Below are 24,194 nucleotides of genomic sequence, written 5' to 3'. Positions count from 1 at the left end.
GCAGAGACGAGGGGGCCCGGCGGCCGCCGAAAACTGTGGAGGGAGCCAAGAATAAAAAAAAGCCTGCAAGCACTGCAGGGGGCAGCCCTGGGACTCGACCGTGGGGACCCAGCAGACAGCCGTCTGAGTACACGGGCGTGCTGAGATGGACACACACACAGGGGTGGTCTTCTGCAGCCTCCCCCACCAGGAAACAGCCAGAGGAGGTGAAGGTAAGTTAATAAATAACATCATTATTTTTTTGTAGCCAAATTGATGACATTGCTGTATAAAGTACAGCTGGTATTTGTAGTTCTATAAAGCAGGTCCAATGCAGAATGGCACCCTCTATAGAGGACGACAAATCTCAGCAGTACTTTATACAGAAATGCTATTGTTATATAAAGTATTGTACCAAACATGTCAAGCCTTAAAATTGCGCGTGCGCGTGAAACATCAAAAAACTACAATACCCAAAATTGGCCATAGGCGATGCTTTAAAAGCCTTTACCGCTCATCAGTTTAGTGTTATCAGTGATTGATGGCCCTAAAATTATTGCTCACACTCCGACGTTCGCGCTGATATGTAACGTGTGTAGCGTAATTGTCGTTTTTCACGCGCTGGTGCACCGGACGTATAATTACGTTTATATGTGAGTAAACCTGGGAGGGTGGGGGACTTAAATATTTTGTTTGTTTTTTTTAACTTTTTTTTATATGTGACTTTTTTTTTTTTTACACTTATTGTTATTGCTATTACATAGGGGGATAACAATCCCTATATAATAGCAAAGGCACACTGACAGGTCCTCTTTATGGAGACATTAGGGATCTCTAGGACCCTTAACGTCACCTAGGGACCCCAAAAGAAGCTGATGAAGCACAGATCTGCTTCTTCCCTCTGGCTATAGCAGCCAGATGACTGACAGGTGAATGCGGAAGTGATGTAATACACATCACATCTGCATTCATAGCACGGAGGGAGTTCAGCAAGGAGGAAGATGCTGATCTCCCTCCCATCTTACCTCCTGACACCCTCCCGAGCCGGTCCCGGGCCGCAGATGGGGCAGCAGATCCCGGGATTGAAGGTGAGGGGTCAGGAGGGGGGGCAGCAGCGGCACTCGACTACGCAGCCAGCACATACACACGATCGGTAGGCTATAGGGCCGCCGACTGTGTGTATGTGAAACAGCCGCTAACGGCTCTTTACATTGGACGGGTTTTTTGTGCCCGTGCCAGCAGAAAAAAAATGCCGTCTCATGACGGCAACCCGCAAATGTGAGTCCGCCGTCCATCCATTTTTTTGCAACAGGCGGACGGCAAGAGGTTAAAAGTTCAGAATCAGCTGGTCCCCTGAGCATTGACCCTGATATCCTGTTTTAAGGTGGCTCCTTTCCATTGCAGGGTCCTATGGAGCCACCCTTGTGTGTGCTAGTTAGCTGTGTGGGTGTGTCCAGAGACACAGCAAGGCAAATTAAGGCTGCAGGGGACTGCTCTATCCCTTGTGATCTTATACTGGACAGGAAGCTTAGGGAAGTAGAGCTAAGAGAGTTGGATCCAGATGTTCGGAATGATGATGACTGCAGGTGTTTAGACAACAATTTAACCCCTTCGTGACGGCAGCCACAAAGGGACCAAATGACTTGTCACGTACACTGTACGTGACGAGTTATTTGCTTCTTTAGAGGGCTTTATATCAAAATGGGAAAAAAGTGTTTTTTTTTTAACGTTTTTTCCCTCTTTTTTTTATATTTTATTTGTCCTAAGTGAGGCGTTAGACACACATATGTGATATAAATATGTAGCCCTATCTGTCCTCTAAAAAACAATATATAATATGTGTGGGTGCACTTTGTAAGAAAGTATATTACTGACGTGGAAGAATCACACAGCAAAAATGTCAAAAGTGTGTCAGTCATTTACGAACAGAAACTAAAAACAAGCTCAGTCATGAAGGGGTTAAAGAAATACTTTTGATCTGAATTCATTATTGAAAAAAAGTTTAAGCATTGTGCATTAAGTGGGGATATTATTCAGGGGACAACTAATCAGCAGTCACAATGGAGTGCCACTTAAGGCTAGGTTCACACCTGGGCAACTCCTGACCGCGCAGCAATCGTGCACAAAACCGGATTGCCGCGCGCTCACAGAGTCGACTACTGCCGGCGATCACACTTTGGGTGCCTTTATTTTGTAATGGCACCCCAGTCTCCCCGGTGAAGGTGATGTTACTGCTGGCAACTGGAAGCAGGGCCAGCCTTAGGTCTTTAGGCGCCCTGTGCGAGAAAGCTTTACAGCGCCCCTCAGTGACCACACCCCTCAGTGGCCACACCCTTTAGTGGGCACACCCCCAGTAACCACACCCATTTATAACCCATATTTTGGGTAGAATATAAAAAGCGGGGTCACGTCGGGTAAATAGACACCAAACATGTCATGCTTTAAAATTGCGCGCACCCGTGTGGCAGAATTCCCTGGTATCAGGATCGTACGTCCACTTGTGGCATAGTGGTTATGTGTCTGGTTGTTGTCTGTCGACGCGTTTCACCCCTCCTACAATCTGGGGCTTCGTCAGGACATTCGTTGTCGAAAACTTCAGTAAACGTGAGTGACGAAAAATCCTTTATCTATGTCCGTTAAGGTGTTTGAATACCACTCTGAAGTGAAGCCTTATACCCTCTACACTCAAAATTCAATACTAATTGAGAGAGAGAAGGTTAAAGTCAGGCGTGACATAGAAGATGGTCCAGCAATAGTCTGTCCATGAGAAAACATCCCCCCCCCCCCCCCTCGGTTTGAACAGACAATCCGATTATATCCCGGTGTTTCCACCACGATATCCCGAGGCTAAGAAGGAGGAAGGGGTTAAGTGTACATACGGCTAAATTCAAGCCAATACTAAACCAAGGAAAACTTAACCCCACAGTGAAACACCCATCAAAGGAATCCTTAAAGGAAAAACAAATTGATAGAGGGAAAGGAACTGAAAACATCTGAGGACATATTTCATTAAACCAGAAAATAGCCATATAGGATCAACCTTATCCACAAGCATCAGTGTTTAAGCACATTATATAATTTGATTTCAAATGCACGAAGCCTAGGTTACCATTTCAAATCCAATTTGACCCTCTTCTTTAATTCACAACATGAAATTACCAGAATGTTTTTCCTTTTGATTACCCATACCCTGGAATATAGCTTCATCCAGATAGCCCATGTTTATTGATATACACATGGGCCATTTCACGGAGAGATAAGTGGCAACGTGGGAAATACACCAGCTGCTTACCCCTCACGGTGAAATTTAATGATAGAAGTGAATGAGGATCGACACACATTTAATTTATTAGTGTCTGTAATTTTAATAGGTTTTATGGTGGTATTGTTAGTCAAATGTGTTATCTTGCATGTTCTTTTTTCAATAAAATTTAATTTTTCATGTAACCAACTGACTTGTCCGGATCCTGAAATTGACCACTACTAACCCGTCATCTCGTGACGAGTTAACCCCCCCCCTCTTTTCTGCACAATACGGTCAGGGATCGGACTACACAAGCAGTTGTGCAAACATAAGGAGGGGGATTAGAATTTATCGGATCTCCAGGTAGGAACAAAACCCAATTTGAACCAACTTCACAAATGCTGTCTATTGTATCTGTTTCTTTCAGGAATCATGTCATTAAGCCAGTTTATGAAAACTGCTGCAAAAGTGCAGACATCCCAACTCTCACGGAGTCTCGCGCTATTAGATAGCGGCTCCCGACCGCCCGGGAGATAAATTTTCTCCCGGAAAGGTTTACTCTGCTCAATCTAGCAGAGTAAACCTTTCCTGCGATCTGTTTTTTTTTTTCTGACATGGGGCCGCCGGCTGCTGTCAGTCAGAGAAAAAAAAAACCCAGCATAGGAATGCATAGCATAGCAATAGCCAATAGCAGACTAGCTATTGCACCCGCCCACTGCTGCTGTCAATCAGCAGAGAGGGACCTGAAGTTCTCCATCAGGTCCTCTTCTAGTGATTGACAGCACCAGAGGGCGGGTGCCATAGCCAGCTTGCTATTAAATATTGGAAATTGAACTAGCCAATAGCAATCTAGATATTCATTCCTATGCTGGTTTTTTTTTCTTATTACTCTGACTGCAGCAGCTGTCCGAATACAAAAAAAAAACAGCAGATGGCAAAGAAGCTATTGCTTCCTGTGCTATCTGTCATCATTTCATGGTTGGGCTCCCTAAAAGTGAATCTGTTCCTTTTAAAACAAGCAAATCAGGTTTTTCTGTGTTTCCACCCAAATAATAAAACCAAACAGGTTGCCCCTTTGTTCATACATCACAGCCAATGAACACAAGTGTTACAGTTAAACACACACAGGTTTTAAATTATTTTATTGAAAGGAGTTGGTTGCTATGGGTAATAAACAGGCGGCTCCTCTGTCCGTAAATCACAACCAATGACCACTAGCATTAATAAGATGAAACAAACACACACAGGGTTTAAATTATTTTATTTCATTGGGCGTAGGGCGTTTTGCAACGCGTTCCTACGTGCTGTAAAACGCCCAGGTGGGAACCATGCCCATAGGCAATCATTGTTTTTCACATGTTGAGCGTTTTACAGAGCGTAGGAACGCACTGTAAAACGCCCAGGTGTGAACCAGGCCTTAAAGGAAAACTATGAGGCTTAAAATACCCATTTTTTAAATGAAATATAAAAGATAAGTTTACAACGAGTAAAACGATACCCAACATGCCCAGTTTACAAATTGCGTGCGTCCGTGAAACGGCGAAAAACTGCAGTACCCCAAAAAGTCCATAGAAGACGCTTTAAAAAGCCCCCACAGGTTATCAATTTAGAGATACCCCAAAATACTGGCCCTAGAATTATTGCTCCCACTCCGGCGTGCGCGGCGATACCCAACATGTGTAGCGCGTTCGTCGTTTTCATATGTAGGTGCACCCGACGCGTGTTTACGTGGCGAATCGCATGTTCGCGTGGGACTTAAACATTTTTTTAAAATTATATTAAATTTTAAAAACTGTTTTTTTTAACTTTACTTTGACTGCTATCACATAGGGGTGCTTACAAGCCCCCCATGTGATAGCAGATGGTGATGACAGGTACTCTTTAAGGTGATGCTGGGGGTCCAAAAGACCCCCAGTGTCACCTTTACACTGGAAATAAGCTATTGAAGTGCAGATCGCACTTTCTTCGGGACACAGAAGCGATCTGGCGACAGGTAACTCGCCAGAATCGCTTCTGTTGTAAAGCTGACAGTCGGCTTTACAAGTTTAAACAGCCCCGATGCTGGCGACGCACACTGTACGTCGTCAGTCACGAAGGGGTTAAGAAGAGCCTGCTCATTACATGGCAATTAAGATCTCTACGCACGCTGTTTAGCTCCTGCTCAGCAGCTCCCGGTACTTGGAACAGTAGGGCTCATTCTCCAGGTCATTCTTGGACTCCACCTCGAATGCTGTGATTGCTCTCCGATACAAATCTCACACTAGCTGGTAGCAATCAAAAAGCAGGGGCATCCTTGAAATTGGATGCGACTGCCGTCATGTGATATAATAACAAGTGAATTCTGTTGGAAACCCACTAAAATCTGACTTCACGGTCTTTTGTTGTGATGTTTGAGTATGAAATACTTCACAGTCCAAGCTGCTAGAGAGGTCAGTGATTTAAAACTGCTTGTTAAGAATATGTAAATAGAATAATGTTCTAAGTCTGAGCAGGGGCTTCCCGAGGCTGGGTGACACCCTGCCGTGACGTCATCACGCATGCGTGTGCCGCGAAAAAGCGCTATGACGTCATCGCACAAATGCGTGGTCGTCTTATCGGCGCCTGCCATCTTGGGGATGGACGCCGGCAGAGAGAGGAGGGGACGTTCACTCGGCAGGAAGAGGTATGCCGCCGGGTCCCCTCCTCTCTCCTGACACTGTCGGTCTCTCTGTCCGTGACCGAGTGCTCGACTTTTCATAGGGGGTGACACCAAAATGAGTGACAGTCATTTTAGTGTCACCCCCTCCAAAGGTGGCAACCGGATGCGGGCCGCACCCCCCTTGTGACGCCACTGAGTCGGAGTACAGGTGCACTTTAAGTGCTCATTCACGTGGGTGTAATATTCAGCAGAAAAACCAATGTGAAATGGTGTACAAAGCACGTGTATGCATGCTGAGCATTTATAAGCATATGTGTGCATGGTGCTTAAAGCCCCTTTCACACGGTGTGATAAGGAGGGAATCTGTGCACGGATCCCCTGCTGAGTAGAAGGGATATCGCCATTGTGACATCCGTGTCTGTGCAGCTTATTCCTCCATCTTGCAATGGAGGTAAAAGTCTGGAATTAGCGGACCCATTTTGGTCTATGGCAAATCTAACCTGTGTCTGTTTACGTCAGATTACCCCCAATCCAGGATGATCAGGTCCAGTGACACTAAACTCTGCTGCGTTTGTTTATGCTGACCTGGCTAAGTCTGGGGTAACCCAATGTAAATAGATCCCTTACGTTTAGATCCGGTGTTCCGTCTAAAGCTCCAACTCGTCTAGTTCTCCAACTGGTGATTTCATGTTTGGTGGCTTGCCAGCAGATGCCAGTAGGAGGCTTAGACTAGATGGCAATGGGGAGTGTGCGCCAGCTGTGCCACTGTCACAATCCTTATTGAGTGATCAAACTCCCGTCACTGCGTCTTGCTCAACCTTATAATCCCAATCAAGTTCTCCAACCCGTCAGTGCACCTGCGCAGTCACTGAAAGCACTTTTAAGTCCTCCAAACAGCGTTCGGAGGACTTGAGAAGTGCAAAGGCACAACATGCTAAGAAGGTGGCCGAGCTTTTGGGTGACTGTGCAGTGGGGGGTTGGAGAACTTGAAGGTATTATGAAGCCATGCAGGCACAGTGATGGGACCTCGATAACGCAAGGATTCTAACACTGGCAAGGCTGTCGAACACGCTCTAGCGCCATCTGGTCTAAATCCGCTACTAGTGAGTCACTGGATGTGACATCACCATTCGGAGATCTCCAGGAGCTGGAGATTTCGACAGAACACCGGTGTTCTATCTAACGTTCCAAGTTATCGAGTTCTCCAACTCCCTGACTTCCGGTTTAGTTAGAACTAAGGGGTTTGACCAAGAAAGCTCTTCTGCACGAGCCAGGGCATTGCCCTATACACATATACGGCAGCAATGAAGTAGGATCACACTAATCCAGCATGTTATTAATCTCGGGTGCCCCACTCAATATGGCCGCCGCTTGAGCGGGGCACCGGAGATTAATAACGTGCTGGATTAGTGTGATCCTACTCCATTTTCATACTTCATTGCTGCAGTGTATGTGTATAGGGCAATGTCGCGGCTGGCGCTCGTGCAGAAGAGCTTCCTTTGTCAAACCTCTTAGTTCTAACTAAACCGGAAGTCAAGCAGTTGGAGAACTCGACAACTTGGAACTTTAGATAGAACACTGGCTGCACAAAGACCAACATTGGGCTTCTGATCAGATCCGCCTGAAAAACTGACAGGATCAGGTCGGAAAGTCCGTGTGAAAGGGCTCTGAATTGAACTTGTTCAGCTTATGGTTCCTTTAATAAATACTTTATGACCAAGCCGTCACTGACAGCGCATGATCAAATACCGACAATCCGGAGCAGAAAGAACAGCTCCCGATTACGTCACCAGTCCTTAGCTACATCGCAATCACTGGATTGCCTGTGAAGGAGCCGCACGTGCGTAGTCAGAATTACACAGGGGTACGGTGATTATTCCTCGCCCTCTGTGTGCGCCGCCTCCCTGCCGTATTCCGCGGACGTCACTGCTGTGCAGCAAGATGGCTGATTGCTGGCAGGGAGTTTGTGATACGTACCAGCAGGCAATAACTGCCTCCGATGTGGAGTCCAAAAACGACCCGGAGAATGAGCCTTACCGCTCCAAGTACCGGGCTCGGGAGCTGCTGCGTGAGGCGCGAGCCCTGCTGGGGGCAGAGGAGGAGAGCGGGGAGCGTCAGGATGAGGATGATGGAGCACAGGATAAGGATAAGCAGAGGATCCTGGCAGCACGTCGAGCAGTCATTGAATTCCGGCTGGGTGTGAACCACACAGAGACCGAGGAGATGTCGGCCGGAGAGGAGCACCTAGTGAAAGTGACCCGCATACTGGAGAGATACCGTATGTCACACGACTGTGTCTCCGCCTACCTCCAGGCTCAGGTGTGTGCACCTATAGGGTTGTGTCTCCGCCTACCTCCAGGCTCAAGTGTGCGTGCGCACCCTATAGGGTTGTGTCTCCGCCTACCTCCAGGCTCAAGTGTTTGTGCGCACCCTATAGGGTTGTGTCTCCGCCTACCTCCAGGCTCAAGTGTTTGTGCGCACCCTATAGGGTTGTGTCTCCGCCTACCTCCAGGCTCAGGTGTGCGTGCGCACCCTATAGGGTTGTGTCTCCGCCTACCTCCAGGCTCAGGTGTGCGTGCGCACCCTATAGGGTTGTGTCTCCGCCTACCTCCAGGCTCAGGTGTGCGTGCGCACCCTATAGGGTTGTGTCTCCGCCTACCTCCAGGCTCAGGTGTGCGTGCGCACCCTATAGGGTTGTGTCTCCGCCTACCTCCAGGCTCAGGTGTGCGTGCGCACCCTATAGGGTTGTGTCTCCGCCTACCTCCAGGCTCAGGTGTGCGTGCGCACCCTATAGGGTTGTGTCTCCGCCTACCTCCAGGCTCAGGTGTGCGTGCGCACCCTATAGGGTTGTGTCTCCGCCTACCTCCAGGCTCAGGTGTGCGTGCGCACCCTATAGGGTTGTGTCTCCGCCTACCTCCAGGCTCAGGTGTGCGTGCGCACCCTATAGGGTTGTGTCTCCGCCTACCTCCAGGCTCAGGTGTGCGTGCGCACCCTATAGGGTTGTGTCTCCGCCTACCTCCAGGCTCAGGTGTGCGTGCGCACCCTATAGGGTTGTGTCTCCGCCTACCTCCAGGCTCAGGTGTGCGTGCGCACCCTATAGGGTTGTGTCTCCGCCTACCTCCAGGCTCAGGTGTGCGTGCGCACCCTATAGGGTTGTGTCTCCGCCTACCTCCAGGCTCAGGTGTGCGTGCGCACCCTATAGGGTTGTGTCTCCGCCTACCTCCAGGCTCAGGTGTGCGTGCGCACCCTATAGGGTTGTGTCTCCGCCTACCTCCAGGCTCAGGTGTGCGTGCGCACCCTATAGGGTTGTGTCTCCGCCTACCTCCAGGCTCAGGTGTGCGTGCGCACCCTATAGGGTTGTGTCTCCGCCTACCTCCAGGCTCAGGTGTGCGTGCGCACCCTATAGGGTTGTGTCTCCGCCTACCTCCAGGCTCAGGTGTGCGTGCGCACCCTATAGGGTTGTGTCTCCGCCTACCTCCAGGCTCAGGTGTGCGTGCGCACCCTATAGGGTTGTGTCTCCGCCTACCTCCAGGCTCAGGTGTGCGTGCGCACCCTATAGGGTTGTGTCTCCGCCTACCTCCAGGCTCAGGTGTGCGTGCGCACCCTATAGGGTTGTGTCTCCGCCTACCTCCAGGCTCAGGTGTGCGTGCGCACCCTATAGGGTTGTGTCTCCGCCTACCTCCAGGCTCAGGTGTGCGTGCGCACCCTATAGGGTTGTGTCTCCGCCTACCTCCAGGCTCAGGTGTGCGTGCGCACCCTATAGGGTTGTGTCTCCGCCTACCTCCAGGCTCAGGTGTGCGTGCGCACCCTATAGGGTTGTGTCTCCGCCTACCTCCAGGCTCAGGTGTGCGTGCGCACCCTATAGGGTTGTGTCTCCGCCTACCTCCAGGCTCAGGTGTGCGTGCGCACCCTATAGGGTTGTGTCTCCGCCTACCTCCAGGCTCAGGTGTGCGTGCGCACCCTATAGGGTTGTGTCTCCGCCTACCTCCAGGCTCAGGTGTGCGTGCGCACCCTATAGGGTTGTGTCTCCGCCTACCTCCAGGCTCAGGTGTGCGTGCGCACCCTATAGGGTTGTGTCTCCGCCTACCTCCAGGCTCAGGTGTGCGTGCGCACCCTATAGGGTTGTGTCTCCGCCTACCTCCAGGCTCAGGTGTGCGTGCGCACCCTATAGGGTTGTGTCTCCGCCTACCTCCAGGCTCAGGTGTGCGTGCGCACCCTATAGGGTTGTGTCTCCGCCTACCTCCAGGCTCAGGTGTGCGTGCGCACCCTATAGGGTTGTGTCTCCGCCTACCTCCAGGCTCAGGTGTGCGTGCGCACCCTATAGGGTTGTGTCTCCGCCTACCTCCAGGCTCAGGTGTGCGTGCGCACCCTATAGGGTTGTGTCTCCGCCTACCTCCAGGCTCAGGTGTGCGTGCGCACCCTATAGGGTTGTGTCTCCGCCTACCTCCAGGCTCAGGTGTGCGTGCGCACCCTATAGGGTTGTGTCTCCGCCTACCTCCAGGCTCAGGTGTGCGTGCGCACCCTATAGGGTTGTGTCTCCGCCTACCTCCAGGCTCAGGTGTGTGTGCGCACCATATAGGGTTTTGTCTCTGCCTACCTCCAGGCTCAGGTGTGTGTGCGCGCGCACCCTATAGGGTTGTGTCTCCGCCTACCTCCAGACTTAGGTGTGTGTGCACCTATAGGGTTGTGTCTCCGCCTACCTCCAGGCTCAGGTGTGTGTGCACCTATAGGGTTGTGTCTCCGCCTACCTCCAGGCTCAGGTGTGTGCGCACCCTATAGGGTTGTGTCTCCGCCTACCTCCAGGCCCAGGTGTGTGTGTGCACCCTATAGGGTTGTGTCTCTGCCTACCTCCAGGCCCAGGTGTGTGTGCGTGCACCGTGTAGGGTTGTGTCTCCGCCTACCTCCAGGCTCAGGTGTGTGTGTGTGCGTGCGCACCGTGTAGGGTTGTGTCTCTGCCTACCTCCAGGTTCAGGTGTGTGTGTGTGTGCGCGCACCGTGTATGGTTGTGTCTCTGCCTACCTCCAGGCTCAGGTGTGTGTGTGCGCGCACCGTGTATGGTTGTGTCTCTGCCTACCTCCAGGTTCAGGTGTGTGTGCGCGCACCGTGTATGGTTGTGTCTCTACCTACCTCCAGGCTAAGGTGTGTGCGCGTGCACAGTGTATGGTTGTGTCTCTGCCTACCTCCAGGCTCAGGTGTGTGTGCGCGCACCGTGTATGGTTGTGTCTCTACCTACCTCCAGGCTAAGGTGTGTGCGCGTGCACAGTGTATGGTTGTGTCTCTGCCTACCTCCAGGCTCAGGTGTGTGTGCGCGCACCGTGTATGGTTGTGTCTCTGCCTACCTCCAGGCTCAGGTGTGTGTGCGCGCACCGTGTAGGGTTGTGTCTCTGCCTACATCCAGGCTCAGGTGTGTGTGCGCGCACCGTGTAGGGTTGTGTCTCTGCCTACATCCGGGCTCAGGTGTGTGTGCGCGCACCGTGTAGGGTTGTGTCTCTGCCTACATCCGGGCTCAGGTGTGTGTGCGCGCACCGTGTAGGGTTGTGTCTCTGCCTACCTCCAGGTTCAGGTGTGTGTGTGTGTGTGTGTGTGTGCGCACACCGTGTATGGTTGTGTCTCTGCCTACCTCCAGGCTCAGGTGTGTGTGTGCGTGCACCGTGTAGGGTTGTGTCTCTGCCTACATCCAGGCTCAGGTGTGTGTGCGCGCACCGTGTAGGGTTGTGTCTCTGCCTACATCCGGGCTCAGGTGTGTGTGCGCGCACCGTGTATGGTTGTGTCTCTGCCTACCTCCAGGCTCATGTGTGTGTGCGCACACCGTGTATGGTTGTGTCTCTGCCTACCTCCAGGCTCAGGTGTGTGTGTGCGTGCACCGTGTAGGGTTGTGTCTCTGCCTACCTCCAGGTTCAGGTGTGTGTGTGTGTGTGTGTGTGTGCGCACACCGTGTATGGTTGTGTCTCTGCCTACCTCCAGGTTCAGGTGTGTGTGTGTGTGTGTGTGTGTGCGCACACCGTGTATGGTTGTGTCTCTGCCTACCTCCAGGCTCAGGTGTGTGTACGCGCGCTCTTGGTGTGTGTGATCTTGTTGGTAGAAAGATTCAGTATGAAATGGCGCCTAAAGCACTCTTTGCATTTATGTACATTAGTGTTTAGAAGAGTATGCAGTGCACGTAAAATCAATGTTGTGCCCGTAATGTTAATTCATTCTAGCCACATTTTTTTCATACCTGAACACTTCTCGGGGATCTAAACGCCACATTCTGCAGAGACGCATTGGATTTTAGAGCTGCATTCAGAAGGTTAAAAAGAAAAAAAAAATACTGTATGGATCCAAAAATGCCCCCCCATCCCCCAGTCCATGTGCATGAGGCCGAACATGGGCTGTTGAACAGGTGTTTACCTCAGCAGCTCTTCCTCTCCACAACAGCATGATGCATATATGTGACATCATGGTAGGTGGGTCCTAAAGCCCAGTTGGCACATATATGCTTCGCGGTTTTGTTCTGGGGTGTGCTCAGTCAGCTCCCTCAGAACTGTGGCTGAGCATTTGGTCAACATCTGAAGTCAATCGCAGTGAATGAATGAGCCCATCTTACCAGCTTCTGTTATCATGGCCCACTTAAAGGGCCGGCAATGGCAAGGGGTTAATATATCTACCTTGTAACATTCTAGTCTCATATGCAGTGACCAATGCTAATCTGGTGGATAATTTGTAGCCTCACATAATTCTACGACAAGTGCTGTAATCTTCAGATATTTTTCTGTTTTCCAGAATAATCTTGGAATTCTCTGGGCTGATAGAGGAGAGATAATCATTGCACAGACATACCTGGAATCTGCTGAGTCTCTGTACCGTCAATATATGAAAAAAGTAAGAGCATCTCCCTTGTAAATTGTTGTGGTTTTTTTTTTTGTTTGTCTTGCTGTCAAGGCAACCTTGAACCTTAAAGTAGTAGTATTAAGGTCTGGGCCTTTTGTACTTGAATGCATTCTCTGCATTAGGGTAAAAACCGCCCAGTACCTTTTCCTATCCCTCGTACCCCCCCACAACTTACATGTGTCATGGCTATCACCGCCACCGGTCCCAAATCGATTCTCCGTTCCCTGAACTTCCTGGTTGTGGGGGGAGCATACTGAGGGCAGAGGAACCAAAGGCTCCTTCTGCCATCAATCAAACTGTTGGGCAGTGAGGAGGCGCATGGCTTGCCGCAGGGCTGTGTTTGTCTATGGACGGGCACGGCCAGGAACAAGCACACACGGTTGCCTCCACAGCAGCTGCGTAGCTGATAGACACCCGTGCAGGGGGCGGGAGGCGATGCAGGACCCCACTAGAAAACGAACTGAAAACTTTTAAAGAAAAACAGAAGTTTTATACGAAGGAGGGCCTGCTAGTTGTAAATATAACAAATCAAAACCCAAAGCTTTAATATCACATTAAGTACTTGTTCTTTGGGTATTATGATATGGAGTAGCTTGTCTGGCCTTCCTTCTATGAAGGACCTTCATACAATGGCCAGTTGCCCACACAAAAATTCCATATGGAAGGTGTACCTAATAGCAATCAGAACCGATGGCGTCAACTCTACAAAACTAAAGCATTCACCTTTTTGTAAAGGTCCTAAAAAGAAAAAACAACAAATTTCAGTTACAGATATTTTGTATTAACATTTCAGCTCGAATTGTGAGGGTTCCTGGGATTAATATCACCAAATATTCGTTGTGTGTAGTAAAATTGTGTCACTGCTTTGAGGAAGTCCATCCTATGGGCATCTTCAATAAGTAGGTTTACAAACTTCTAGATGGATTTGATTATTAGGAGTGGGATAGAACTTATGAAAATTCAATATAGAAATACAGATTTATTTTTAGTTTTTGCCCATGGATCGCCTCTAAGTGTCCCTGGGAGGATGGATGCTAAGAAAGCTGAAGACCTGCTCCTATATATAGCACTGTGCCACTTACTACATCCCTTATGTTTTTTAATCTCCAAGGAGTAGAGGGATGTGCTCAGTATCTTTTGTCCTTCAGGGGTGGTTGTTACAACTTTGCAATAATGTTGTTAGGTCAACTGAGCTAGAACCTGAATCATGACAGGATGAGATACATTCTCTTATGAGTTTTTCTATATTTCTTTATCCTACTTGGATTTTCCTACCAAGTAGGTTTAAATGAATATTTTAAAACCTATTTCTGGAAATAGCCATAAGTTGTTTTATTCACTCTTTAATTTTCTATGTTGAAACACACAAAAGTGAAAATGTATGATCATCTTTTGTTCCAACATTTCTTTTTTTTTCTTTATTAGATTGGCAAGCCCCCAATTGATCCAGATGAACATTTTACAGCCGAGGAAAAGAAACTCACTGAGCAGGAAAGATCAAAGAGGTTAGTTTGTAAAGGGTACATTTACATTATATTTAAAGTCTCCTATTCTACCCCCACTTACCCTCATGATAGACACTAAAATAAATGACAGACAAAGATATTGTAGCTGCTGGTCATTTCTTTGCTTTGCAGTGCCCAGGCTCTCCAGCTTGCATGCTCGTTTCAGGCCTGACCATAAAGGCAAATGACTATCCAGGGTTAGCACATGCTAAAGTAGGGACCAGCAGGCCAGTATTCTTTGCATCTAGGCCTGGTGCATGCAGGCTGAAGGAAAACTATAATCTGCAAGGTAGAAAGGCTATCCAGCATTGGGCAGGGCTATAGGCTAAAATATATTTTTTTTGGTCAGCAACTTGATTAACACTTCATCAGGAGGGCAAGGAAGTAAAGATAGTAGGGGGGGAGGGTTTATTTTAATATGAAGTGAACTTGCTTATGGTCCATGCAGCACAAACCAACAGATTCACATAAATAAAAGTTGAAGTATAGTATACACTGTGCTAAATACACCTCCGATTATTTTTGTTGTTATACTAGTTACAAACCATACTGCTCAGTTTATCCAGCAAGTGAAAATGAATTGCCTCTTTGGTTTTTCATATACTGATAGGTCTAATCAGTTGGGCTGGTAATTATTAAAATTTTCATGTTCGATTAATCAAAAATTTTTTAAATCGATTAATTTCTATTAATTATAACGCATATACAGATCCAACTACATTGGCCTATACACATACAGCATAGCAATGATTCTGAGGCTAACAAGTAGACACATTGCACGACACCTGGGACGCGCCGCCCCGTGTGCTAGTTCACACAGCGATTGCCGCATGGCTCCATTGATTTCAATGGGGTGACATCTGCACGGCAATCGCTAAAAAAAGGTACAAGTACCTTTTTTTGCGACACACGACTCGCTGCTTTTTTAGATGCGGAATCGCGGTGGGAAACTGCGCGATCCTCCTGGCGCGACTGGGGTGCCATTATAAAATAATGGCACCCACAGCGCGATCGGTTCACGCATTGGCGACTCCCGACCATGTCGCAATTATGCACAAAACCGTACGAATTGAGGTCAGGAGTCGCCTAGGTGTGAACCTAGCCGAAGTAAAAACAGTAGGGCTCGTAATGATTAAAATTTTTGTGTTCGATTAATCGACATTTTTTTAGATTGATTAATTATAACGCACATACAGATCCAACTACATTGGCCTATACACATACAGCACAGCAATGAAGTAATAAAATGAACTAGGATCACACTAATCCAGCACGTTATTAATCTCACGTGCCCCACTCAATATGGCCGCCGCTTGAGTGGGGCAACTGAGATTAATAACGTGCTGGATTAGTGTGATCCTAGTTCATTTTATTACTTCATTGCTGTGCTGTATGTGTATAGGCTAATGCCTTGGCTGGCACTCGTGCAAAAAGCTTCAAAAAAAATTTAATCGATCAAAAAAATTTGAATCAATCAAAAAGATTAACGATTAATCAAGAAATTAATCGTTAATTTGCACAGCCCTACTAATCAGTAGATACAATTCCAAAGTGTGTCAGTGAAGATCCGGATCTTGTAGCTATATAGCAAGTCCTGTTTGTTTTATGGTTTAGAAATCCTTACCCTCCTGGGAATTATCTTTCATATGAAGGAGATGGGTCGGTGTTCTAACTCAAGCCACACTGATAGAGCTCATAGCTAAATTTTAGTCCTGCTCAGAAATCCTCTCTGCAGATACATGAAAAGAGCCCAATGTTCTAGATCTGGGTGTATAATTAAACTATTATTTACACACATCAGAATAACTGCCACCAGCATCCCGAAAGGACAACCTCAACCATTGTTTGTCCTCTTCAGGCGATATTGTGGTGTATTCTGGCATCTTGATATATAAACCCTTTCGAACCTCATTACCAATTACAACAAAGCAATTAGTAGTTAACCCTTTTTTGTCTTATCCAACCACATAAAGTAGGAAAATAAAATATGACACTTTATATATTTGGCTCAAGCAGGGCAAACGTACATAAACCAAAATTCAATCATTCTTCAGACTCCTGTCAATATCCTAAATAAACATGTGCAATGTATTTTGACTACGTTATCCATATATTAATTGATTATATCAGCAATAAAACTTGCGTTGTTGAAAAGCATAATTATGCAGTAAACCTAAAAAGCAAATCTTCTATAAATAATGTGCTGAAATTGTGTTCTACTAATTGCTACATATAAAGCAAATAGTATTAGCGCTGCAACCAACTAATTGATAATGCTATTGGCTATTGCACCAGCCCACTACCTGCTGTATTTACATTCAGCTGCCGTCTGCGGAATTTTGCCACTGGCAGCTGTCCTTCCCTGACTCGAAAAAAGTCATTTTCGTTTTTGGCCTGACAAATTCTGCTGGGGGAGGTGCATTGCCATTAATTTCAATGGCAGCCCAAACGCGCCTCCTACCCACAGCGTGATTGCCCGCACTGGATTGCATGGTACAACAATGCCATTCGTTCCAGTGCAGTGTGATTGCAAAAAAATTGTGTATGCAGTTTCATTCTGAAGTAAACTTTGTTTGCAACACTGCATTTGTGTATTTTAATTTTAAATTAAGGATTGTATTTATTTATTTTTTTGATCCGATCTTAAAAATAATCGGCCAACTAATCGATTTATGAAAATAAGTTGCAGCTCTAAATAGTATAATAACACTTAGCTCAAAGTTCATTATTCCACCTAGTGTAATAACTTTTAAGTGTGTGTGATTGTTAAAGTGTTAACTATCTTATACACATAGTTATATAGCATTTAAGGTTGAATAAAGACACAGGTCCATCAAGTTCAATCTTTGTGTGTGATTGTGTATGTGTGTACATGAGTCCCTGTGTGATCTAGTTTTTAGAGTACCTGTACCCCTGTATGTTATGGCCTTTGAGGAAGGATCACATTATGAGCCTATGAAGAGAGGGGACAAAATGTGGCTTTTCTTTACTCCCCTGCTGCCATATTCATCTTTAGGAGCAAGAAAAATAAGCCTTGTGTAAACTTCAAGTCACTCACAAAGGGCCAAGGGCATTCTACCTACTACCATATGGCAGCGCTCAGATGTGGCGGTTGGCCACTCAGCTACCAAACACTGCATCGTGAATGGGAAGGCGAGATAGTGACACATTTTTCATACGGCGATTTATACTGGTTTTCTCTTCACTCCAGGCAAAACAATAGTACTGGGAGAGTGAATGAGAGGTGAATATGTGCAGGTTGGAGATATTTAAGTGAATCTGTTGCTGTGCCTTGCATGAACACATACAGTGGTGACTATTGTTTTTCAGACCAATGCCAGTCACTGCTAGGGCACATAAAAAGCAATTTATTTTCTAGTAGCCTTATTCACACCACAACGCAGATGTAGTGTGCTGCGATAAAATGCGGACATGTCACATTTTTTCACACTACACTTAATAGCAACGGAAATCCCAGCACCACAATGTAAAGCACTGTTGTGCCGAGACCTGAATAGAGTGTACGTTTTGTACGCTCCAAATAAAGTTAGGAAAAACAACAAAAAGCAAGTAAGCAATTCCTTGTGTCGTAACAACACAAGCACTCTGCCACCTAGAGGAGACACTGTTTTACCATGCAGCTATTGTGAACAAGCCCCAATTGCTTTATTGGTCAATAACCTTGGTGCTTGTTTTCAGGTTTGAGCGTGTGTACACACATACAATGTACTATCTAGCTCAAGTCTACAAACATTTGAAGCAGGATGAAAAGGCGGCTCAGTACTGCCATACAACACTTCAGAGGCAGCTAGAATATGATGGCTATAACCCAATGGAGTGGGCTATCAATGCGGCCACATTATCCCAGTACTATCTGGGAAAGGTAAGTTAATGCTTTTAATAAATATTATTTCTTTGAAATGCTTATTTCTTCTTCCTTCACATTTTCCTTGGTAAATATGTATAGCAGGGCATTAGCTCTGTGTCACTCTAAATTAAGTTCTTCTGATGGGTTAGTTGCTAAGGATATCTCGATTTTGATTTGTAGTTAATAAAGGAATTCTCCTCAATGACGTTCCCATGCAAATAATTCTGGGCGTAGGGGGTGGCCCAAATTGAGTTGGATACATTTCTGAGGGCAACTCAAACCATTGGTCATGTTTCTGAAAACTGCCCCTCCACCATTACGAGCTGTAAGAATTAAAAAAAAAACTCTTGTTTTTTGGAGTTGTTCTTTGATCTGTCTGTAAAGGGGCTGTGCACCTTACATATACAAACATACTTAATAGGCCTGGTTTAGTCTCTTTTTGTGTAAAGGCTGCTGGTCACAATATTTTTCGTTGTACATCCATCTGCTGTTCCTTTACTAATCCTTTACACTTAAAAACCTAAGGCTTATGTACCCAGGCATTTGTTTGCTTTGGAACTGCATATACAATCATTGTAATTGCAAAAGAAACTTAGTCATATTCACTAAAGGGTGAAGAGTTTGGAGAAGGCAGGAGAAGTGAACAATCTAGACCGAAATAGCAGATTTGGAAAAATTGTCCAATTCAGCTCACTTTGCAGTTCAGCTACGTTGTTCTAGATTGATCTCTTCTCTTGTCTTCTCCAAACTCCTCACCCTTTAGTGAATAGCCCTGTTAAAACAACTTAAAAGCAGCTTACAGCAACTCCTTGTGCAACAGCAAACTGAACAACTCAGAATAGACTCGGGGATAAATGTGAAAGCATACTGCACTTGAGTCTTATGTGCATCCATAAGCACTTAGGATATTTTGTAGCATCAGCAGTTGATTACCAGTGGCTTCATATAATACTGCACACATGTAATAGCCATCCTAGTTATTCCTTGGAAGTCCAGTATGTTATAAAATTCTGCTGCAAAATGGCTAGGCAGTAGGCAATGCATTGGCTGTAAATGAGTGGCAAAGGTTAATTGACCAACCATCTGTTTAGAAAATACTGGGGAACGCTCTAATACATTTCAGCCTCCTGGCACCCAACTGGATTAGACATTCACTTCACTCAGTGTTTAGTTTCCAGCACTTTACTTGGTTAAAGGGATGATGTAAATTTTCCCATTGAAAAAATATTTCTCTAGCCTCTTGCTTGTTGCCTGTCTTCACTTTTTCCATATTCGCTGTCCCAACCCCTTTTACATAGCACATATCTGACATTTCTGATAATTCTTCTATTATAATACACAGCAATGTTACATGGAAGCCAGGCATTGTCTTGCTGCAGCCAATGTCATCTTTAGCAAAGCTGGACAGACTCCTTCCCCCGAAGCTGCTAAAGAAGGTATGTTCTCGCTGTGGTTCTGTACTACTCTTGTATGAATTGTGTAGAACGGCAGCTTTTTCACAAAACCTTGTGTTAAGGCCATTTCAGTAGGGGAGGCAGAAAACGCATGCTTATTATAAAAATTAGCTACATATGTTCTACAGTAGCTGAAGCAGGATTGGATGATAGATCCATATTTCAACCTTTTTTATTGTAATGGAAATGTAGTTGTTGATTGCTTGCTGGAAGCTCGAATTTTACCTGTTGGCTGCTGAATTCTGAATTGATTCTTAATAGCGTATGTCAGCTAGGGTTGAGGAGAATAAGTTTAATTTTCAGATATAGTGTATTTCATCTGCTTAGCAAGGCAAAGAACAATCTGCATTGTGATATTTCATTATCAGCACCAACCAGTTATTCCAATAAGCAGTTATTGGAATAAAAAAAGTTTGCACCTCATTACAGCTCTGTGTACAACCTGTTGACACATTTATGTCTGTCCTCTGGCAGTCAGGTCAGAATTTCACAATGTTCTTTCTTTCATTTTTTTATACAGATGAAGCTGAACAGGAGCGCCTTGATCAACTAAGACAAAAGAAAGCTGAAATAGCCAGATGCTGGGTGAAATACGTTATAAACGTATTGCAGGATGCGCGTAAAAAGCTTGAGGTATCTGATCTTAATGTATTAGCAAATCATTTTAACAAATCTATTTTAGACTAAAAGATGCAGTTAATTTCCAAAAAGTGTGTGTAAATATGTATGTATGTATTTTCAAAAAGAGCACAAATAAGGTTGTGTGTGTCATTTGTGCTCTTTTTGAAAATGACTACATTGGACCAACATCCTCCTCTATTTTGTGAAGCAGGGAGTCATGAATTGGAATAGAATGAGGACAAGCAGGTCTCTCAGCAAGAAAATATATAAAACGTTTTTATATGTACAAAAGGCAACTAGCTGCGGTAGCCTGTGTACAAGACCTTACTAAAAAGGAAGACCATAAAAGAATTGGCATTAAGTTTTTCAGTGTTGGGTATCGTGTCAAATGTACTTCTGCATGTGTCTTTTGGCTGATCTTCTTCAAACACTGCTGCTTGGCGGTTCCTTAGTCCTGAGAAGCATATGTAGCAGGAACAGAGATGGGAGAGGATCATGGCGTGATTTTATGCCCATCATTGGTACAGCTTTAAGTATGAGCATCCAAAAACATTCTAGTCTAGTGATTATAGTGTCTGTCGTACTCAAGAAATGTTAAAACTTGATATATAGATTGCTAGTTAATACGTTTATTATGTCAGACTGACTGATGTTTTCCCACAAGTATATCTGTTAAAGATTTGTTTTCCTCTGGGTTTTTTTTTTTTTTTTAAAATACTAAAAGTCATGATCTTATTTTCTTTCCCAAAGGACAGCATAGGTGAACTTGATGTTGACCTTCAAGATGAACTTAAGGCTGAACGTAGACAAGAAGAAGATGAAAAGGAGAAGGGCAGGAAGAAGGCTGTTCTTTTTGGATCAAGTGACATATATGATTCCATTTTAGCTGTTGAAGAAAAAGTAGAATGTTCACTTCCTCTAGACTTCAAAGAAGCCAGGGAGGTCTTCTTAGTGGGGCAAAATTATATAAACGAAGCCAAAGAATACTTTCAGCTGGATGGACATGTTACAGACCACATTGATGTTATCCAGGATAACAGTGCTCTGTTTAAGATTCTTGCTTTCTTTGAGGAAGACTATGAGCGACGTTGTAAGATGCACAAACGTAGGGTAGATATGTTGGAACCGCTAACCAAGGAGCTAAATCCACAATACTATCTTCTAGTTTGTAGACAGCTTCAGTTTGAGTTGGCTGACACCTATTACGAGATGATGGATTTAAAGGTAGCAATTGGAAATAAGCTGGATGAGATGGACTCTCACACAATCAAAAAAATCAACAGCCTGGCACAGTCAGCAATCAAATATTATGAGATGTTCTTGGACTCCCTAAGAAGCCCAGATAAGAAGTTCCCGGAGAAGCTGGAAGAGGATGTTCTCCGTCCTGCTTTGGTAGCCAAGTTCCACATTGCTCGACTCTACGGAAAGCTAATTTCCAGCGATCCTAAGAAACAGCTGGAGAACATGCAGAAGTCTCTAAATGAGTATACATTCGTAGTAGAATACTGTGCAAATCACGAGGAAGCTGTGAAATCAGTGGAAACAGAGTTGGAACTTACTAAGGAAATGGTGACCCTTCTTCCTGCAAGAATGGAAAGGCTAAGAGCACAGTTATGTTCCTTCACTTAAGACGCACAGTGAGATGTCGGTATTTAAAGAAATGTATCTATAATTAAAACTTTCTATCTATAATGTCCTTTCCAGGCTGATTCCTGCATGGAAGTGTCTGGATTCATTATAACCATCTGTTGGACTTTCAGTGTTCTGATGAGGAAAGTTGCAGCGTCTTAATCTCTTTAGAAGTAATTAACCCTTAGGCAGAATCTCACCAAAAATGTAATTACTAATGCAGGGCATGCCTAACATATTACATGTATCATAGTGCAGATGTCGAGAAAAGCAAAGAGCCAAATGGATAAGCAGGAAATGACACTTCTGGGGGTATTCCGTACACCAACGGTGTACAGAACACCTCCAAGTTGCCATGTTGCATTTCATTTTTATTAACAGTTTTAGAAGATGACAGCAGAGCAGTGTCCCCATTGGAAGATTTCCAGCATATCTGACAACAATCACCAGGACCAATAGAGAGGGAATATCCCCAGTGGACACACACAGCAATGAAGCCCTGGCCGTGGTTCTTGCTGATCCCTACTCTTATCGAAAATAAAAACATTTTGGGTATAGGCACACTTAAGTCCAGTGGCAGCCGAAGAGATATACACTATATTATAAAAAGTATTGGGACACCCCTCCAAATCATTGGATTCAGGTGTTCCGTGAAATTCCTTGCTACTAAATATTCTACAGTCAACTGTTAGAGGTGTTATAACAAGGTGGAAGCAGCTGGGGACAACAGCAACTCAGCCACGAAGTGGTAGGCCACGTTAAATGATAGAGCGGGGTCAGGGCATGCTGAAGCGCACAGCGCACAGAAGTCGCCGACTGTGTGCAGAGTCAATAGCTACAGACCTCCAAACCTTGTGTGGCCTTCAGATTTGTACAACAACAGTGCATAGAGAGCTTCATGGAATGGGTTTTCATGGCCGAGCAGCTGCATCCAAGCCTTACATCACCAAGTGCAATGCAAAGTGTCGAATGCAGTGGTGTAAAGCACGCCGCCACTGGACTCACAAGAGGAGACACGTTCTCTGGAGTGACGAATCACGCTTGTCTGTCTGGCAATCCGATGGACGTGTCTGGGTTTGGTGGTTGCCAGGAGAACGGTACTTGCCTGACTGCATTGTGCCAAGTGTAAAGTTTGGTGGAGGGGGGGATTATGGTGTGGGGTTGTTTTTCAGGGGTTTGGCTTGGTCCCTTAGTTCCAGTGAAGGGAACTCTTAAGGCATCAGCATACCAGGACATTTTGGACAATTTCCTGCTCCCAACTTTGTGGGAATAGTTTGGGGATGGCCCCTTCCTGTTCCAACATGACTGCATACCAGTGCACAAAGCAAGGTCCATAAAGACATGGATGAGTGAGTTTGGGGTGTAGGAACTTGACTGGCCTGCACAGAGTCCTGACCTCAACCCGATAGAACACCTTTGGGATGAATTAGAGCAGAGACTGCGAGCCAGGCCTTCTCGTCCAACATCAGTACCTGAGCTCACAAATGCGCTTCTGGAAGAATGTTCAAACATTCCCAGCTTGTGGACGCCTTTCCAGAAGAGTTGAAGCTGTTATACCGGCAAAGGGTGGACGAACTCAATACTAAACCCTACGGACTAAGACTGGGATGCCATTAAGGTTCATGTGCATGTAAAGGCAGGCGTCCGATACTTTTGGTAATATAGTGTACTCTAAATTATTAACTGTCAATGCAACAAAAAACACTATTCTGAATTGTTTTTGTAGATTTTTGTTTATTAGTGATTGGTATGCCCTCAACGTTTCATTTAGTTGACTTGTGTTGCATTCATAAGGTTTTTTGGGTTTTGTTTTGTTTTTTTATTCCCCCTCCTTATCATGGAATTGGATAGAAATGACTGTACAATGATGGTCTCCATGTACATAGCACAGATTTTTTTTTTTACTGAGTTTATTTATCTCAGCATCCATTCAGACGTATTATGTTCCTTTTGCAGTCATTCTAATAACTTCTATTTATTGTTTTGTATATTTCTATTTATTTCTAGTGCTGTTTGAATTTACTATACATTCTACAACTGGAAATCCTCTTTTACAAAGTGTCCACCTCTCGTATGGTAGTACTAGTATAGCTACTACTATAGATTCAAATTTGCTTTATACAGATCAACAAACCTATAAGGAGTCCTGTTGAGGTTAATGAACAGTGATGGATGAGTTTACCTAGTAAGCTAGATTGCTGAGGGCACTATCATGGCGCTATTTCACAAGTTTACATCTGACTAGGTTGTAGAAGTGCATACTTTTAGTGAAGACCAGTTGTAGTCCTAATAACAGAAAATTCACCACTACCCACTGTCATTTTCCTTCTCCATGGCAGTACATGAACAGGTTATGGACCACCTCTTTAACCCATAGAACACATTC

General features: G+C 45.5%; 1 protein-coding gene across 2 annotated transcripts; it reads left to right on the top strand.

Annotated features, from left to right (window-relative positions):
* Window positions 1-7,766: 7,766 nt before the first annotated feature.
* KIF1BP (KIF1 binding protein) lies at window positions 7,767-21,835 on the top strand. 2 transcript variants are annotated; one of them, XM_018567083.1, is made up of 7 exons: window positions 7,767-8,180; window positions 12,624-12,722; window positions 14,157-14,236; window positions 17,936-18,119; window positions 19,447-19,540; window positions 20,085-20,191; window positions 20,930-21,835. In XM_018567083.1, exons 1-7 carry the CDS (start codon window positions 7,803-7,805, stop codon window positions 21,806-21,808), a joined length of 1,821 nt encoding a protein of 606 aa, XP_018422585.1. In that variant the 5' UTR covers window positions 7,767-7,802; the 3' UTR covers window positions 21,809-21,835. The 2 variants fall into 2 exon arrangements, with proteins under 2 accessions (XP_018422585.1, XP_018422584.1); XM_018567082.1 differs by having other exon boundaries at window positions 20,079-20,191.
* Window positions 21,836-24,194: the final 2,359 nt, after the last annotated feature.

Source organism: Nanorana parkeri, unplaced genomic scaffold (genome assembly GCF_000935625.1).
Source record: "Nanorana parkeri isolate BGI_ZX_2015 unplaced genomic scaffold, ASM93562v1 scaffold1005, whole genome shotgun sequence".
Taxonomy (NCBI): Eukaryota; Metazoa; Chordata; class Amphibia; order Anura; family Dicroglossidae; genus Nanorana; species Nanorana parkeri.
The sequence above is the reverse complement of the archived record's forward strand: the minus strand, read 5'-3'. Positions and strand labels throughout refer to the sequence as shown.

Coding starts and splice junctions, on each gene's coding strand:
- KIF1BP (XM_018567082.1), top strand. CDS start 7,803: ATGGCTGATTGCTGGCAGGGAGTTTGTGATACGTACCAGCAGGCAATA. Junction 8,181..12,623: donor CCGCCTACCTCCAGGCTCAG/GTGTGTGCACCT, acceptor TCTGTTTTCCAG/AATAATCTTGGAATTCTCTG. Junction 18,120..19,446: donor CCCAGTACTATCTGGGAAAG/GTAAGTTAATGC, acceptor TATAATACACAG/CAATGTTACATGGAAGCCAG.